Genomic DNA, 19,781 nt, shown 5'->3' on the forward strand with positions numbered 1-19,781 from the left:
CTTATCACCGTGGGGATAACAGTATATTCCTGTCTCATGGGAGTGTTGTGGAGAACGATCTGCTACAGATCTGCAGCACCTCAGACACTGCATTTGTGCAAGGTTTATAAATATTTTGGAAGAGGGATAAGACCTGGTGTTAATACCTAAAAAAAAAAAAAAAAAAAAAGCTTTTTAGAATGGGAGTAGGTGCAATGAATTGTTATTCAGCAGTTCTTCAACACGTAGGCTTTTACTGAAGTTCTGAAGTGCAAGAATAAGTTCCTGCATTTGATGTAACTCTGATTGTATGCAGTACTTATTTATTTTGTAATAAGCGATTTCACAACTTGAACTTAAGTTTTCAGTGTTCACATTCAGGACAATCCCAGAGGAAGGCTGTTACATCTATGACGTTAGCATTTAAGTCTGTTAGTGTTACCATTAATTACGGCAAATTCCAAGGCTTTTGGTGATAGTGGGACTTCATTCGTGGTATCTTCCCAGGACAGCAAGGCTTCAGGTGAATGTGCTGCAAGTAATTTCTTCTCTGTTGCAGGTGTCGAGAAGGCTTTCTTGGAGACTACTGTCAATACAGAAACCCCTGTGAAAGCAATACCTGTAAGAATGGGGGAACTTGTGAAACTACGTCCCTGATAGGAAAGGCTACCTGCAAATGTGCTCCAGGGTTCACGGGAGAGGATTGTCAATACTCTGAATCGCACCTCTGCTACGTGTCCCAGCCCTGTCTGAACGGAGGAACTTGCCATCCCCACAGCCAGGAAACGTACGAGTGTGTCTGTCCTCCAGGTTACACAGGTGGGGTTCTGCCTTTGTACCTCCAGCCTCTCTCCTTTGTGAACTACTTTGTACTGGAATGTTCTGGGGCAGTCGTAATACCCTCTCAAGCTTACTAGCTCCAGCACAGGAAATGAGAAGAAGTCTAAATGACTTCATGACCAAAAAAAGCAAAGGGGGGGTAGGGAATCAAACTCCGTACCCTTTATACGTAAGCAGAAAGACATTTAGATCTTGTGGGGTTGTCCATGTCAGAAAACTGAGTGCAGAAACTACTCTGGAGTGGCTGTTAGTCTTTGAATTCACAGTCTACCTTCTAGAAAAAATGAAGTAAATTTGGCCAGCAAAATCTTTCTATGGGAAAAATATAATTGGATGCCTGAGGGGGAAGCGTGGAAACTCACTCCTTTCATTCTTGAAGGAGATGCGAAAGAGCAGCAGCTGTTCAGTGTGTAGTATGATTTCAGGTCATGGGTTATTTTTACAAGTCACAACATTCTATATCTTGCTGCTATGCTGTAAATAAAATAACTTTGTACTGCAACCACAATTTTTTTTTTGTTTTGTTTCAAATATAATACTGTAAAATGCAGACATAAATTTTCCTGTAATAATTTTAAGATTTAGTACACTACTCATTTTGAGGTAGCATGAAGGAAATACTATTTTCCATAGAAATAACTTTTTATTCATGGAGTGCTCTATCTTGATCCTACAGGAAAGGATTGCCAGTGGATTGATGCCTGTACATCTCAACCTTGTGCCAATGGGAGTACGTGTACTGTATCTGGAAATAAGTTCTCCTGCATCTGTCTGTCTGGCTACACTGGCCAGAAGTGTGAGATAGATGTGAATGAATGTGCCACACCAGGCCTTTGTCAACATGGTGGGACTTGTGTCAATTTGCCCGGTTCATACCGATGCCAGTGCAAGCCAGGCTATACAGGGCATCGCTGTGAGAGCATATATGTGCCGTGTTCCCCATCGCCCTGTATGAATGGAGGAACTTGTCATCAAACAAGTGATTTCACCTTTGAGTGCAACTGTCTGCCAGGTAAATGATGCTTCTTCAAAGTATTTGGTCTTGGCACTGCATTCCTGTTTGTGTTCTCCTGAAAACTTCTCTTGCAGGTTCTGTGTGATACTTGTGTAAGGTTGAAGGGAGAAATCTCAGCAAGGCAGGGAGCTCTACTAGGATGTTAATTTCTCAGTGTCAGAATTTCATAATATGGAAGTGAAGAAAAGGGAAGAAGGCTAGAAATGACAGATTTCTTTGGAACTCAGTTAGAAGCAGAGAATCAAATAGGTAAGAACTATGGGGTAGGTTCAAGGAGACTAGGGCAGTATCTCCTAATGCCCACTTGGAATTCGAAATTCCATGAACATAAACCTGTACAAATACATAGTTTTGTGTCAGTAAAGGCCCCGGTTGACTACAGTGCTTGAATGAAGATGGACATGTGTGTGTCTCCTTCTCAGTCTTTACCTCTAGAATGTATGAGGTTCTGTTCCCTTCCTTTTTCTTCTCCAAATCTTACAACGTATCAGTTCCAAATCACCGCACCATTCTTGTCCTGTAATACCTTCAAATAAATTATGCTTGCTTGTTTTCTGATGCTGTTAGCTGCCCTGAGTTTGTCCACAGCACAGTGATGTGCTTACTCGGGATCATGGGCTGTATTGGGTTTGTATGTCAAGCTGGGCTCCAATCACCAAGGCACCCATCTCTACAAATGACCACACGGACCCTGGTGGTCTCATCCTGTCCTGCTCCTCCCCATCCACTTGTCATACTGACCCCTAGTACTAGTCATCTTTGCATAACAGGGCTCTTTTTTAGGCTGATATTTTTTTACTGAGTAATTCACTCCATGGGAAACTGATTGTTTGGAAATGCTTTTGACTAGACTTCCTACTTAAGCGTATTGCCGTCTGGCACATGAACACTTGGTGTGTGGTAATCTAGAAAAGTAAACTCTCCTCCCTTAAGCATTTCTCTGTTATTTATGTGAAAGATGTAGCTGCCATGTACTGTTTAGGATGAATGTAGAGTGACTACATTCTCATGAGGATCATCTGGAGTCACAGGTATGTGTGGAAAGAGCATTTAGAACTTGTGAAAAATACTCTATTTTGGGAGACCTTTGTCTTGAAGCTTGGCTCAAATGACCTTAAATGTACATTGCCAACCTTAGCTAGTGCCTGCACAAAAATTTTCTGGGTCGTCTGAGCAAGCATGTGACTCTGAAGAATTTAGGAAAGTCTATCTTAAAATAGAAGGATGTATCATCTTTATTTTTGTGTGAAAACAACCATTTCTAACTACGCTTGAAGAAACAGTGCTTGAACATACGGGGTGTTTGAAAAATCCTGTATTTAAACTAACAGTTGCTCTCAGGGAATTTATTGCTTTTCTGTTTTGCATCTTTTTAAGATGAAATTGTAAGCTAAGTGTGTCTGGATTAACAGGCTTGATCAGAAATTCAGAATTTGCTTAGTCGGATCTGTTTAGTCAGTTCAAGTTGTTTAAGATCTCATGCAGAAGCAGTATGGTGGGGGAAGAGGAGCGGAAGATGAAGTTTTAAGGACTTGATCCTGTAAAGCTGATAAGATAGTTTGCTTTCGTGATTCTCTTACAGGGGCACGAGACTGGGTAGGAGCACATTTTCCCTTAGACAAGCATGTGGGCTGGCTAAACTATGGTCAGGAAATGAAAATGAGATTACTATAGTAACAGTTACACACCCACACTGCTCCACACACGTTTTGGATTATTAGATGCTTTTTTGGACTTGTTGCACAACGTGTATAGTGGGGGTGAGTTAATGCGGCTTTGAGAGCCTTCACTTCTGTATTTCCTGTATTTGTTTAAGTTGGCCATGGTGGGTTTTTTTTTGCTAGCTTGATTTTTTAAAACTAGTCATTTCAAAAACAGCAAAAAAAGGGAGAGGTTGGAGAGGCCAAAATGCTTACATTAAACTCACTGATAAAGGCAAGGCACCCAGCCATTTCTTCTTCCTTAGTGAAGCCTGCAGAGCAAAATTTCTGAAGTGTTGGAAAAGGTTCTGTCTGGGAAGGAAGGAAAGGTCAACAGAAAGAGAAGAAAAATGGTGATTTTTTCACTCCCAGGGAAGATGTGAACAAGGCCTGCTCATCTGCAAGAGAGTGCCAAGATTATGGACTGGACTAGAAATTCCTCTTTAGGCTCCCTCTCTGAATTGGAGCAACGCCGATGATACTGTGACTATAAATGGAATTGCTCTAGCCCTTTCTTCTAGACTGCCTTAAGACGTTACCATTGCTCAGTGTTATGGCTGTAGAGGCAGGAGGCAGTTACATCTTGATCTGCTGGAGTGGTTTTTGATAAGATTTTGCATCTTGTGACCTGTGAAACTGCTTTGAAGAAACTGATTGTGCCCAAGTGACCATTTAGGCATAATTAGGTTGCTTCTGGACTTGCCCTGAAATGGGTTCTTGTTTCCTGTAGAATTTTTCTTCTTGGTTTTTGAGTGAATTTCATTTTTTGTAAATACAGATACGTGAGAATGAGAGCTTGAAAATGTGGAAAAAACCCTACAACCTGGAGTTACACGTCACGGCAGCTTTTTCACCAGTAGCGCAAGTACTGTTTATGTACAGTGTAGTCAAGCTGCTGTTTTAAATTCTCAGGTTCCCATTTCACTTGTGGATTTACACAAACAAATCTTGCATTAGGTAATTCATGAAGTCATGTGTGTTAAAGTCAGCATTTGGTGGCAAGTGTAGGTGAAGAGTTATATATACGATCAGTATTACATCTGTATGAAAGGTAACTTCTTATTTTCTATCCATCTAGCGTAATCATTTTTCCTCGGTGCTTTTTTGATTTAGGTAAAAACAAGATTGTAGACAAGTGAGCATGTTAGGTCAATCATAACAGAGATTGTAGTAAAAAAAATACTTCTGTGAAAGAGACTTAACCTGAAGCATTAGCAACTCATTTAAATATAAGAATAAGCTCGAAGTTATATTTGACAAAAAAAGGAGTTCATTTGGCAACTAACCTTAAATGGAATGTTAAACAAGTCAATAGAGGAAGTTCTTAGCTGGGAAAGTGATTATTCATTGTTATCCATCAAAATAATTACCCATTAACTAAGATAAGGACCCTAGGGAATTCCAAGGGCTTGTTCAGGAAACGATCTGTCAGGCTGGAGCAGGCTGTTTATGCGAGCTGGAACACTTCCTGGGAAGAGGAAGTAACCTCATGCCGGTTTGTAGCAGAGTGTCACGCTGCCCTGCGCAGTGAGCATCGTGGATGGTGTCTAGCAGATGTACTGAATGGCCCGCGGTGGGGAAGACCCTGCTTGCTGGGATTTAGAGATGAGCTGCTTCTGGTGGGCTGTGAAGTTCTGCACAGCAGCAGTTTTGGGGTACCAGGCACTGCGCATGTCTGCTTTGGGTGAGCTGGCTCTCTTAATGTGGAGTAGCCTGTCTCTTGAGTATTTCAAGAAGCTGAACTGTGGGAGCTGCATGCAGGCAACTGCTGTTGGGCACCTCATATGCAGACCCTTACTTCTGTGTTAAAATGATGCAGGTCAGTTTTAGCACTCTGTCGAGATCCCTAATCTCTTGGCAGCAGGCCCTAAATCTGGCAATAGCTTGACGCTTTCGTTCAGGTATAATTTCCTGTCCCCATAACTAATTGGTCCTGCATAATGTCTGAGGTGTAATTGATAGATTGAAATAAGACTAAGGATTAATATTTGGAGGGAATTGGATATAAAGCTCTGGAATGGGGTGGAGATTTCAGATGACATAGGAGTAAAGTCATCTGCTTGTGTTTGCGTACTAGAGAAGGAACAACATGCTGTTAGCAGTGGGAACACTTTTCCCCTTGAGGTTCTCATTCCTTAGTTTGCTGTGCTTGGAGATAGGGAGCAAAAGTCAGGATATGTATTGCAAACTGTTCTCTTGCAGGGAGAAAGCTAAGGACAACATGTTAGTCCCAGCACAGGGGGGAACAGGGAAGAGTGTCAGGTGTCCAAATACATCAAAACAGGGAACTGCTTGGCTTTCTGGAAAAAAGTCAGGTTATGTAACTGCAAAATCAGATCCTGGCACTCAGCTTAAGAAAAGCTCATGTGTCTCAGAGCAACTTCATGCTCAAATGTGGGTGTGTTTGGTGTCATGGTTTAACCCCAGCCAGGTGAAAGTGAGAGAACTCGTGGATTGAGATAAAGGCAGTTTAACAGGTAAAGCAAAAGCCACACACAAAAGCAAAGCAAAACAAGGAATTCACTCCCTACTTCCCATGGGCATCAGGTGTTCAGCCATACCCAGGAAAGCTCCATTGTGCCTAACGGTGACTTGGGAAGACAAATGCTATCACTCCCAACATCCTCCCTCTTCTTGCCCCAGCTCTCTATAAGCTGAGCATGACATCGTGTGGTATGGAATATCCCTTTGGTCAGTTGGGGTCAGCTGTCCTGGCTGTGTCCCCTCCCAACTCCTTGTGCACCCCCAGCCCACTCGCTGGTGGGGTGGTGTGAGGAGTAGAAAAGGCCTTGGCTCTGTGTAAGCACTGCTCAGCAGTAACGAAAACATCCCTGTGTTATCAACACTGTTCTCGGCACAAAACATAGCCCCATACCAGCTACTATAAAGAAAATTAACTCTATCCCAGCCAAAACCAGCACAGTTGGCTCAACCATGACTCTAAAGGACCAGTTTTACAAATGAAAACTAAACTTTACTAGGACAGTTTTATTTACAAATTAAGCAGATTGCAATATTGCGGTATAAGTTCAATTTGAAGAGGACACAAAAATCATGCCTTTACAGCTTTTAGATGTTCTGAAACTAAGCCAAAGTTGTTCTTCAGAGTAAGACAAATTTAAAGGGAATTTGGGAGTTGGGAAGTTACCAAAAAGGAAACTTGTATTTTTTTCAGCTGTGCACTCAAAATAGTGTCATCTTCACCATTTCAACCATTCCTAATTCCCTCTCCCTTGGAGATGTCTTCTGAGCACACTTGGCTGTGTGTCATTTCTCTTGAACCTTTTACTACATTGCTTTTTTTTAGTAATGTCTTTTTTTTGTTTCTATTCTACTGTCACTAGTGGTATCCTCCAGCTTTTAGTGTGGGATTAATGGTTTTCTACATTTGCATGAGATGCTTGAGGACCAGCTCTTAGGTAGTAATATAGCTGGTTAAAATATGAAAATGTACAATGGCTTGATGAGGTTTCGGTGTTGGGGTGACTTCCATGCTTTATTATTACTCAAAATCATTTGGCTGCTTTAAATTTGTGAGTCCAGTGAGATAGTTTTAAAAAAATACAATGCTTACTGTCAGGAATTTTTTTACTAGAAAGTAGGATAGGTCTTCATGTTGTCTGAGCTGAAAGGATAGGATCTTAAACCTTTTGGGTTTGTGGTTCTGGGTGCATTTCCATGCTGATCACGTTGCTGGCATGAGTGCAGTGTGCGGTCAGTGGGCTGATTCTCTTCAAGCTGAAAAGCAAGCTGATAGGACACCCCTGTGTTTTACAGCTGAGCATGGCAGCTTTATACAGTTTTAAATATAGTGATCGGATACGAATTGTGTTCCTCAGCTCCTTTTGCCAGGAAGGCGTTGCTATGATGATTAGGATTCAGACTAACCCTGTTCATGGTATATTTCCTCTTCAGTTTAACCTTCCCTATTGCTATGAAATTTGCAGGATCTTGGGTGAAGGTAAGAAGGACTTTAAAGGGAGAGGGTAATAATGCACATCTTTTTTTTTTTTTTTCTATGTTGAGTCTGTTTTCCCATGCTTGTGGATGCAAATGTACTCAATACAGCTTGACTACAGCACTGTGCTTCTGACTCTTACATGTAGTATTGAAGAAGTTGAAGAGGTGGGAATGCATACGTATCATCTTAAGTCTCTTGAGAGCAGCGGTAGTCTGGAAAGCTGCTTCAGAGCTTTAGTGGCAGTCTCGGTCTCATCTGCCACACAGCATGATCCGCATTGGACCAGATGTTGCTTAGAGGGTCTGTGTGACTTGTCACAGATGTTCTGGAAGTGTCTGGAACAGGGCATCAAAAGTAGAGGGGTTAAAGCATAATTTTGCATGAGAGGACTGTGTTATGTTAATATTACATTCCAAAGCAGTGAAGAGGCAGAGTTGATGTTTTAAATTAATGCGTGTGTTCTGGAATCATTTAATTCATCCCCATTAGCATGCATCCACTTGTGCTTTGATAAATAGCTTTCTCATCCAGCAGAAATGGCAGGTTTATTTAATGAAGCATGAAGTAAATCGGCAGGGGAAGTTGAGGGGAAGATGGATTATTGATGCCTCCCTTCCCTAATGTCCCTGCTTCTCCTTATTTGAAAGGCTATTTTGCCAGTGTGGCTGTGTTCATTAGGAGCCTTGATTTTCATTGGGGAAGGGTGCCTGGTTTCTTCTGCTTTTCAGTCAGGGCTTAGTGTATAAAGCATCGCTTGGGTGGTGGCCGATTTGTTGATTGACTGACTTGTCTAACACTGAAGAGGGCCAAATCAGGAATTTGCAAGCTCATTTTCAAAGCATAGAAGATTTTTCTTTGATGTGGCCAAGGTATAGAACTATGTTGAGGTATTCATGAGGTGAATGCCAGGTGCTTTTTTTGCCATGGGAAGAACTCGTCCTGGGTGGTGCTCTTACTGCTGCTTGGTGGGCAATGACGAGCTTACCTCATACTAAACTAAATCTCTCGGTCTTCACTTTGTTTGCTTTGAATGACAGTGCCCATTAGTCACTTTAAAAATACCCTTCTCTTTTTGGTGGTGAAAATGGGTTTGGCCATCTACCCACATTAGTAGCGTTCTAACTGTGTAATCTGACCTGCATGCTATCAGCAAAGGCATTCACAAAGTCTCTGGTCAGCATGCTACATTGAGGTTCATCAGGGTTAGGTTAACAGGGCAAGTCATTAAGAAAAAAAAAAAAAGAGGAAGCTGCATGAAGGGTGAATTCTCTTCAAAAGAGGCTGGAAGCCCATTTCAATCTGTTGTTTCTGCTTTGTTGTCCAGGTTTCGAGGGAAGCGTCTGTGGGCACAACGTTGACGACTGCCCAAATCACAACTGCCAAAATGGGGGTGTATGCGTGGATGGTGTGAACACATACAATTGCCGCTGCCCACCACAATGGACAGGTACGTACTATGGAAAACATTCCTGTATCGGCTGGGCACGCTTTACGGGGATGAAATGCAGGACTTCTGGCCTTCACCCATGTACGACTCAAGTTGCGTATGGCTGAACGCAGCTCACATCTGTGCCTTGTTCTGCAGTCTGGGGGGCAGATGTCAGTGGAGCTCTTGGAAGAAGATTGTTTGCATCAAAGCCACCACAGTGCAGGGCAGTTTCCCATTGCACCAGGCAGTGTCACAGCCTTATGTGCATGTGGGTTTGGCAGGCAGGTACCGCGATGGAGTGCGACTATCGGAGCTGTGCTTCCTCTTGTATGGGCTACTTTGTAAGAGGATATGTGCTTTACAAAAGTACGAAGTGTGGCTTTGCTGTTATAGGTGTGTGTGTTTTAGCAGTGCTTTGCTGATACATCTTGGGGGGATTTTTAACCTGGGATAACGATCCCCACGTAGATAATAGCAATGCTGCTGAAGAACAGGGCAAATCTGAGAGAAGGTGTAGGTGGGAGAAAGGGAGGAAAGAAGAAGTGTATGTATGAGAAGCTTATGGTTTTGCTGTGATTATTTTCCTGCTGTGACTGATTTTTATCTGGAGTTCTCTGACTAGCAAAGCTACTTTTGCTTCATAAATGAGTCTGCTTTACTCAGTCTGTAGGGGGGAAAAGGTATGAATTCAAGGAAGTGTTATGCATGAAGTAAGGAAGCAGCTTACAGGAAATTCAGTGTCATCTTTAGTCACAAAATGTTTCCATACCTCAAAAATAAACAAACACCTCTGGTTTGGGGTTTTTTATTTTAGTCATACTAGTAATTCTTAGCTGGCACACTTTTTCAGTTGAGTATAATTTTGCTGTTCTTTCAAAAGCATAGGTAAAAAAACCAACCCTAAAACTGGAAGACTTAAAGTATGGACTCAGTTTGCATTTTTACTTTCATAAAGTAGGTTGGGATACTTGTTTTGGAACTGAGCTTGAACTAGCTCCTCAGGTTCTGAAGAACCTTTAGCACGTTTTTCTCTGTATCTAGAAAATGCTATGCTTGAAACCAGAACATCTGCAGTGATTGGTAGTTCAGACAAACACACTGTGAGGAGTTTGACTACTAGAGACCGGAGGTTTCATGTTGTTCTAGCATTTTTCTTCAGAGAGCATCATTCTCATTAAAAACTGGTTGTCATTAAGTGCAAAGGTAGCTGCCAGTTAAGAACCTGTATTAACTTTAACAAATTATATATTTTTAAATGAAGTTAAAACCACATAAGAGAGTGAAATGCACCACTGCTTGCATAGCTCTTTGAATCTAGGTGTAAATAGGAGAAAATGAGTCCTCCTCTTAGAAGCAAGGGTACTTGCTCATTATACTGCTTCTCTGTCTATATGTCCTTATAGCCTGCAGACAGGGAAACATGCAAAAGAAAACATGGAGAGCTTGAGTGTGGAGTCAAGAACCCTTCAATGACCCCTAAAATCTTGCTCCATGCTGCAGAAATTATAAACCTTATTATGGCTTCTAGCATCTGTCAGTAGTAAATTAATCTCAGGCTTATTCCTGAAGCATAGAGGATATAATGGATCATGAGTGTGTACAGCATGAGTTTATAATCTGCAAGGGATTATTTTGCTTTGCAGAGGCATCGTAAACTTAGCTTGGCTTACAGGATTTGGGTGGATGGCTGCTGTCAACTAGGGATGACTTCTGCAACTCACCTGGAAGAGACCTTGGTGGTAGTAGGCTGTGATCTTGTTTGGTTTTGTGGTAGATTGTCTCTCTGATTAACCACTGAAGTTCTTTGCAATACAGTTGTGGTGGTTCCCTTTCTGAACCTCTTATGGGCTCTGACTGACTAGCATTGGGAAAAATAATTAGACCTGTGTTGTGGCCTAGTGTTGTCATCTTTCTTCTGTGTGCACAGTCTCCCCAGAAACCCTTGTGTTTATGATGGATGGTTCCCTTCGGTGAGACCCTGTAAAGAGATAGGAACTCCCCAAGCCTTATGTTCCCATGGCTTTCTAAAGCAATTTAATGGAACGGGCTTGCTGAGAATTTCGTTTCTGGTGAAGTTAAGGTTGTTGGCACAGCAGTAGTTTTAGGTGGTGGCTTCTCAAAACCATTGACTTTCTAGACTTGAAGATTCAGGTCAGTTTGGAACTAAAACTGGTCTCACCATTTAGGAAACAGCAGCTGGGCTGTTGGAATGATGAACATTAGAGCCTTTGGGGAACTGAACTGTCTTGTTTAAAATGAACCATGCTGGTTTTGGTGTTCAAACTAAAACATGAGTAACTTCAGAATTAGCTATGCATGTTCATATTGGCATATGTTTGACACATGTAGGGCAGTAGCTCTGTGCATCCGCAAGATGCCTTAGCGATAGCCATTCCTCTGCAATGTAAGTGCTGGTCTGGGTGCTTCTGGAGACTGAAGGCTCGCCATGGCAATGGAGGGCTCTGTCTGGGGTCTTCTCTGTGTCGCTTTGCTTGAAAACCTGTGCAATGAAAAGGTCTTGGCCAGGTCGCCTTTAAGAATTCATTTATTGTATCTGTAATATTCCTTTTGCCCAATAAATACGTGCAAGCCATGTCCCGTGACACCCTGAAATCCTGTCCAGCTCCACAGTGAATGCAGCCGTGTGGTGCAAGTGGACAAACTGTCTTGCAAATCACCTGAATGCCTCTAGTTCTCATGTGGTCCCGCAGCTCAGCCCAGCAGTGACCCTGCTCTGTCATCTCAGCAGCGTTTTCTTAAAAGAAGCTTGTTTCTCTGCATGGCCTTCAGTCCCTTTCCTGCATCTTCAATTATAGACCAAGAAGGTGCAGGATAATGGTACACATCCAGCTTGGAGCCATGAGGGGTGACACCTTCCCAAAATAGGGAAGGTAGATGGAGGACTGCTGGAACAGTTTGGAGAGGTGACTTTTTTCAAGATTAAACTGCAGCTGATGCTGACAGGAGTAAACTACAATAAAAAATTAGTTGCTCAGCAATAAGGAAATGGTATATAAGTGCAGGTCTGTCCTTTGCACAAACGTGGTTTATAACATTGTAAATCATCTCTAAGGTAAGTGAAGAGAGGAGAGCTGAGCAAACAACTCTTACAGATTTTGTCCTGATAAATACTTATATCCCAACAGTGAGGAACTGAGAGAGCGAACACTTCAGGAAATCAAAAGCTTCCAGTGAGACCTTGAGGTTAGAGGATACTGCGTGCAACCTAAAAAAAAAAGCCCCAAAACCACGTTTGAGTAAATGTCAGCCAAAAGATGTTCAATTTTCTAAAAGTACTTTAACAGTGTAAATATGATGTCTTCATAACAGTTCTTCTGCTGTCTCTTCTTTCTAATACTTACTTGTCAGGTAATCTTGGAGAAGTTTAAATTGGTCTATTTGCAGTTTTAGTCTTTAAGTCCTTGTGCCATGGATGACGATCTAGCGTGTTTGTTAATATAACTTGTGCTTCCTGGCATGGAGAAACTAGTCCCATTCCTTGCTAGAAAAATCAAGAAGCTGTGCTGCACCTGACAAAAGATAGGTTTGTGTAAAGTAATAGTGAAGCATCCTTTACTGAAACAGAATCTGTCGTAATTAATTTTGGTAACCATTTGCCTCTTGTAATTCCCTGACAGGTGTTAGGCTGGACTACATAACCATGCATTTTAAAAATATTTTTTCTGCATGGTACTAGAATCTAGCTTTTGAGAGACTGCTTTCAGTCTAATTTCCTACTTCTCAAACAGAGCTTGCTGCTCTTTTTTGCTGAAGTGCGTGCCTTCTCTTTCTCATTTTGCTGCTTTTTCCGGAAAGATAAAATCTTGCCTTTCAGAAACAATGATGAGAAATTCCTGCTGTCACTAATGTTTTTGTCACCTTCAAAGTTCTCGTATTTCATGCAGTTATAGTGAATGTCAACCTCATAAATTTGTAACTGGCAACACAATCTTGGATGTGTTTTGGTGAAACTGCCCCAGATCTTTCCTGTTGCTGAATGTTAACTGATTTTGTTTGTTTGTTTAAGGATGACTTAGCCTGGGACAAGGTAAAATCCTTTGTCACAACCAGTGTTTGTTGGGTCCTTTCAAGGCACTCTGTTGTAGATGTGTAATGAAGCTCACCTTTTCTTGGAAATAGATCAGGATGCTTTTGTGAAAGACTGAAGTCCATTCTTCTGTGCCTGGTAGTTTTAAGTGTGATTGATTCGAAATAGCCAACAATCCTGGCCGATGTCTGTGCCATGTGAAGACTCTGCTTTATGCTGCTGTTCTGCAGCAGTTAAACCAGCCTGATGGGCTGACTGCAGTCTGAGGAAGAAGGTGTCTTTGCCTTCTGTCTCTGCTCCCAGCCACCCTTCCCCTCAGCTGGCTCTGGTATGTGTTGGAGTGTGTCACTTTAACTCACTAATCTAGTAAAAAATCCTGTTCAGCTGCCTTCCCCCCCACCCCCCCCACCCCATCCAGGATCAGGAATTAAAATTCAGAGAGTGGTCTCACGGGTGAGCTGATGCAGAGGAAGGGATGGCAGTGCAGGGCTGTAAAGTTGTGTGGAAGGTTAGGATGTCCTTCCACAGGACACAGTGAAACCATCTGAGAATTTAAAGGCTGGTCAGATGTTCCAGACTACAATTTGTATGAAGAAACTAGGCTTTGTTTGAAATGCCCTTGTTTACTCTGTTGATCTAACCTAGACAGTTTGTGTCAAGAAAGATGACTTGAGAACTGGGGCACTAAAGTGATTAACAATATAAAATGCTGTAAATGCTTTTGTTTTTCTTGGCTGAGAAGAACTCCTACTTCACTGTGGAAAGTTTGCAGCATTTACGAGGATCATCGTGAATCTGCGTTTGGCCCGAATCACTTTTCAGGAATGGTGCACAGCAGAGATTGATTTGTATCCTCCACTGAGTTGAGTCCTTTGCATAGTTTGCTTCCTGAAGTGCTGCATCAGGACTTGTGGGAAGAGTCTCTGGGTTGGGGACACGCTATGCCCACGCTGAAGTGGGTTTTGGAAGACCTATGTAATATTGCTTCAGTTGGCCGGTTTGGCTGGCTTGCCTCCCTTCGTTATTTCTACCCCTGTGGCTGGAGAGGTGAGACTCCCATGGCAGTTGTATTATTCAGGCTTTGTTTTCCCCTGAAAAGGGGGCTCCAGTGAACTGTATATTTTAAAATCTAGGAGACCTTTGTCTCGAGGGAAGCACAGTGTGCTAACAGCTGACTCCACCAAATAACTCCAGCATTGGGAGCTAGCTTAAGAAGCAAATGTTTGTCTTGAGTAGAAAAGCTCTTCAGGCAGCAGGGCTGTGCTTTTTAATTAAAATAGCTGTTAGCTTGGTCATATGCTCTTAAACACTAGCACAAGGGTTACTTTTTCTGCAGAGCTTTAGGCAGGAATTTTCAAAGAGGGGGAGTTAAGGGTTTGATTCCTATTTAATTAGAGTAATATTTGCTCCCCACCTTGGTCGTCTTTGAAAATCCCAGCCTTAAACTCTAAGCAGACGTGACTTTTCTTTGTTAAGAAGGGAGGATAAACATCAAAAGGCTAATGTTTAACGCTTTTATGAAGATCGTATGCTCTGCTATTTTGTTTTTTTAAACCTTTCTTTACCAAATACCACTTTCCTCAGCTTCTGTATCACAAAGTATACAGTAACAAGTCATGCTAACTTAGTGTTCAAAAACAATACTGCCGTGCTGGAATACTTAGAGGCTTGAAATGTAGAGGAACTACCTCTGACACTACGATGACACGGATCATAAAATCTTGAACATGCCAGTCTCCTAAATGACGTCTTATACATCCTTGCTACCCTCTATAGAGGACCAATTATTACCTGCCAGAGAGCGCCGTCAGGGTTGCGCTCTTTTCTGGTTCTGGTTGGCACGCACATGCATAACGTGCCAGGAAGCAATCCTTACCTTTGCATTAACGCAGGAGGCTGGGTCAGACTCCTGTGAGAAGTGCAGTCAACCTTTCCCAGTGGTGTAGCAAAGGCAGACTTTTCTGGTGCCTTTCCAAACTTTATTAAAAAGCCTAGTAGGCCCTTTGGTACTGGCTGAGACCCGTCTGCGCCAAACTTGGCAAGTGGGTTGTGATTTGCTGTCACTACAGTAGTATCTCCAAGAGACAGCTCTCTGGAAGAGGCCAAGAGGATTATGATTCTTTTTCTTCCCTCATGTTTAAACTGGCAGATACAAAGGGAGCAGGGAGCACGTGGCAGCCTCCGGAGCTGGCAGCTCCAAGTTTGAGTGTACAAATGATTGAAGCACCAGACATAAACAAACTTTATCCTGGATGTTGTTGTTTTTTCTTGTGGTACTTGATTCCAGTGTTGTGCAGAGCAGATTGATTTTCAGAGGTATTAAAAGTTACACCATATAGCACCTTATCCAGTATGGATTCTGGAACACCTACCACAACTCCTGTTTGTTTCATGCTGCTTTCCCGTTTCCTGACAGCAAGCCTTGGTTTAGGAGGTAGCTGTAATAAAACACCTGAGGTGTTAACAGCTCAACTGATCCGATGACAGAATGACAGCATCCAATTTAGACCATGCTTGCTGCCTCTTCCCTTGCACCTTTGGTGACTTTCCAGGCTGGGAAATACTCTTTGCAATCAAACGTGCCAAATAATCTCTTGTGGAGCTGTCTTTTAAGTTTTCAGTACGTCTTGCATGTGTTTGGCACCAAAACAAAATAGGCTAGACCACTCTGGTGAGGCTGGGTTGGTGGATGTGTGCTGTGAGACCAGGCTAATAGGTTACAGTTGTTTTATCTGCAGCTGACTTGTTTCTGGCAGTTTTTGCCACTTCCCTTGTCTTAGATCGAGGGATTTGTCTTTGGATAATTACTAATGATGCATTGCTGAGATTAGCTTGAGAATACGAAGCTTTTATTGTCAGGTTTGGCTCCAGCTGTTAGTTTTTTGCCTTGCAGATCTTTTGCTTGTTAGGTGTTGCCCTGGTTCACCGGATTTTCCAGAGAAGGGCAAAATGGAGAGTAGCTTGGTGATGTGTGGTTTTCTTGTGATTATTTCTCTATCGTGCTGCTGTCCTCAGTCACTTCACCTGCCACATTAAACCGGTCTGTTGTTAGTGCATCACTAGTAATTTTTAATGAATTTTGTTCTGTTCATTTGTATTACTGCCTCTGAAGAGCTCTGTCAGGACTGCCCTCTCTACCCAGTAGTCTGCGGGGAGTGATTTAGGGCAGTATTTAATGGATCAGGGCGTGCATAAGTCTCTTAAAGCCCGGAGTTTTGTACTTGGGGGTTGTAAAATCCCTTGTAAAAGCCCATTAGTTCCACTACATGCTTCCCAGTGTGGTTATGAAATTAAACTCTTTTCTCCACCATATTAGCCTAAAATAAACACAGATGTTTACTCTGCTAGCTACAATTGCAGATTAATCTCCAATTGTTCAAATTCTATATTAAGCTCTTAAATTTTATGGTATCTTGGATGGCATTTGACATTGCCCAAGATACAGTGAATCTATTAAAAACAAAACCAAAAATGCAACACCTGAGGTTTGGGAATGGCTCTGTAGTGCTGTATTTCAAATGGGAGAAAGATGATGTCAGATCCTGGGGAAGGACCATTTTTCTGAGCACTGTGATGCCTCACAGCTTTAAAAACTGTAAGGGAAAAATATTTGGCTTCAGTCCTTTTTTTGCAGGGAAACTGCTGTAGTACTTAAGCAGAGGAGACCTTTAGTAAACACACATGCCACTGGGGGCACTTTTTGCAGATCTGAACAGAGTAGTCCTTTTGAATTTCTGTGTGTGTCTGAAGCCGTTCTTGGAGCTGAAGGCAGCAGTTGTATTGATTGGTCTGCCTGCAGGGAGCTGTTGGGATGGCTTTGTCAGAGGGTCTGGAATCTGGCTGTGATCTGGACATCACACCTGAGATCCCTTTCAGTATTACCTGTTCATTGCTTTGGATGTTCTTCTCTCTATAAAGGTGTCAGCTCTTTCAGAGAAGTGTGAAGCTCTTTGCTTTGAGATATCTTGTGTCAGTAAGCAATTATATAAAATGATAAAATATTTTCTTTGCCATGTGCTGTATCTTCCCTGCAATAACTGCTGTAGTGTTTTATCATCGTTCTCCCGTTGTGGGTAACAGTGCTTTGTAAATCTCTTACAAAATTCTTCTCCCCATCGGTCTGTTGGACTCTGAACTCTATCGTGTTTTCGGTGTCTTTATTCAGAGTGGTGGCTTCTGTATGCAAATGTATTCCAGACTGAGGCAATATTATGGCTATTACACAACAACTGTTTGCATTAGTTAGTTCTTCCTTGTAGTCAAATGTCTTGTCAGTATGGTTTATTTTGTTGATTAAAGCTGTGATTGAGCAGAGGTCCCCTCTGAACTCTTCCAGGGAAGCTGAAGTCTTTCCTCAGGGAGTGCCTAACCGAAACCTTCTCCAACAAGTCTGTTTGCCTTTTGTATTTTACTTGGCATTCATGCATCAAGCCTTGTCTGCTGTTGCACTGCCCAGCAACCTTGCTTGGTTGAACCTGAAATTCCTGGCTTCCTCTGAATAATGTAAATATTGTTTTTGTTAAAGATATCACTGCCTACTGTGCATCTCCTTCCAGGTCATTAATTGAATGCTCCAGTGCCTGTATGTATTCATTCTTGAAAAAAACCTAAGTTACAATTAATATGGATAATTCCATAGGTTAAAGATTAATTGGATGTTTTCACAAATAGACAATTCAAAAACATGGGAGCCAAAGTATTTTTCATAAACACCATTTTACTACAAGGCCTGATGTTTCCATGCAATTTTTGCTTTAGTTTTCCATTTGCTGAGGAGACACACAGCAAATTGAGGAAACTGAGCTCTGACCGGACTGATGAACATGTGTTGGGTTACGCTGGCAACACAGACGTTTTCTTTATGTTACAAGAACGAACTGGACAGAAATGTCCTTCCCCAGCCAGATGTGATCTGCCAGCCTGGTATCCTGAATATATACACGTGTGGTTAGAAGAAGAAACCGCATGGTCCCCTGCAGTGTGGCGCTGGTAACCTGCCACAATGAGATTCGGTCACTTATACAAATACTCTTTCTTATCTCTTAGCCTGTTCTTGAGTCTTGATAAGATGCTGTTCACCTTCTCACTTAATAGTCCTTTGAAACTTGGAGAAAAAAATGTAAACAGTTCTAATGAGCCATGCTTTCTTTAGCTACGCTGATCATACTCAAAAACCATACAATAATCTTTGGAATACTTTGTGAATTAAATTACTCTTTCAGAGTTTCTGTCTATATCTGATTTATGGCTTCCCAGATAGCCCTTTCAGGAGAGCTAGTGAGTTCTTCCCTGTGTACTGGAGTACTAGGCTAAGTGACAAACTTCTGGTGAGGTACTGAGAGGATGGAGACGTAAGAGCTTGAAACCTGATGCTCCTCTTCCAGCGAGTCTCTTAAGACCTTGAGGACCAGTTTGCAATTGTCACTGCGATTCTTTTCCTTCCAGTATCACTAAACTGTTAAGATATTCTGACTTCCAGTTCAGCCTGAGTCCAGCACTGTCCTGGTTGTGATTTTGAGAGAAGTGGACGTTGCTGTCTTCTCCCAGCTCAGTTTTCAAGGAACGGACTTTTTTTTTCAAGGCACAAGAAGGTGTTTGCATCCTTTGTCCTACTAAATGTTTTTAGTGCATTAATTGCATGTGAGATCTCCTCTCGGGAGCTTTGGCCTCTGGTACTCCAGCTGTGCATCAGCAGCCTTTTCTGCTGGAGAGCTGTTAAGAGGCCAAGAAAACTTTTTCCTTTATGGAAAGTCTGCTCTGCCAAAGACAAAGACCTCTGATTGAACCGACTGAAGGTCCTGCATTCAGCTGCAGGATCAGTGCAGTTGGAATTGAGGTTTATGCGAAGCCTGTGTGGTTTGGTACAATCAGCTTTTGGAGGTGTCTGTTGCTGCTTCCCAGGGTGACTGGTTTGGTTTCTTATTTTTCTCAAGCTAATGCTCTACTTCTTCAGTGTAGGATTGTACTAATTTTATTTGCTATCTGCCCTATCTTTATAAATCAGGCTTTATTTTCTTTTTAACGTAAAGACTTCTAGGAGAAGGGGCTGGCTGTTTTTCATCGATGAAATCTGGTACAACTACTTGAGGGTCCTTGAACCACTGCATCCTGTGTCTGCCTAAAGAGAAGCTCCCGGAGTTCCTGCCCAGTTCCTGCTGGTCTGAAAATGGGAGCAATCAAAGCAGCAAACATGTCTCTCTTACTCCATATGGCTTTTCTGAGGGGAAATATGCAGGAAGTAACTTAGTTTCATAGTGGGCAAAAAAGCGCTAAGAGTTGAAGGCTGTTCCCTTTTTCTACTTCTAGTTTTCAATTTTGAAATACCACATGGACTAGCTGTTTACTTTGTACAAGGTCACTTAAAACCTGAGTTGGCATTTTGCTGATTTCCCAGGCTCTACAAATATCAAGGTCAGGTTAGGCTTTTATTAGCTGCTTGGAGTAATTTGTATTTCCTTTCTTGTTGTCTTTTATATGTATGTTTCTACATTTCCATTAAAATATTGTACAGTTAGTGTATTTGCACTTGCTTTTGCTAGTTCACCCTGTATTTACTATGTTTCTTTTAGAAATGTAATTGAAACTACCACCAGCACAAGAAAAGAAACACGTATGGAAACTTCCAGCTAAATGAATTAATGTTCAGCTGAAGTGGTTGTGGCATTCAGAAACACTAGGGTTATAAAGAAGTGCATTACACTGTACAATTCATAACAGAGTTTGCACTTGGAAGTTGAATTTCAGTTCTGTGAATGGAAGACTTGATTCTTCCCAAAACTCTTAATAAGTAGAAAACAGATTTACTGTGT

The 19,781-nt window shown here is 42.0% G+C and overlaps 1 protein-coding gene across 1 annotated transcript in view; it reads left to right on the forward strand.

Annotated features, from left to right (window-relative positions):
* The window catches only part of NOTCH2 (notch receptor 2), an 87,779-nt gene that overhangs the window by 19,624 nt on the left and 48,374 nt on the right, over window positions 1-19,781 (forward strand). The window contains 3 exon segments of the mRNA XM_075760237.1: window positions 539-798; window positions 1,496-1,831; window positions 8,820-8,942. Coding sequence (XP_075616352.1) covers window positions 539-798; window positions 1,496-1,831; window positions 8,820-8,942 — 719 coding nt within the window.

The sequence above is a fragment of the Balearica regulorum genome, chromosome 8 (genome assembly GCF_011004875.1).
Source record: "Balearica regulorum gibbericeps isolate bBalReg1 chromosome 8, bBalReg1.pri, whole genome shotgun sequence".
Classification (NCBI taxonomy): domain Eukaryota; kingdom Metazoa; phylum Chordata; class Aves; order Gruiformes; family Gruidae; genus Balearica; species Balearica regulorum.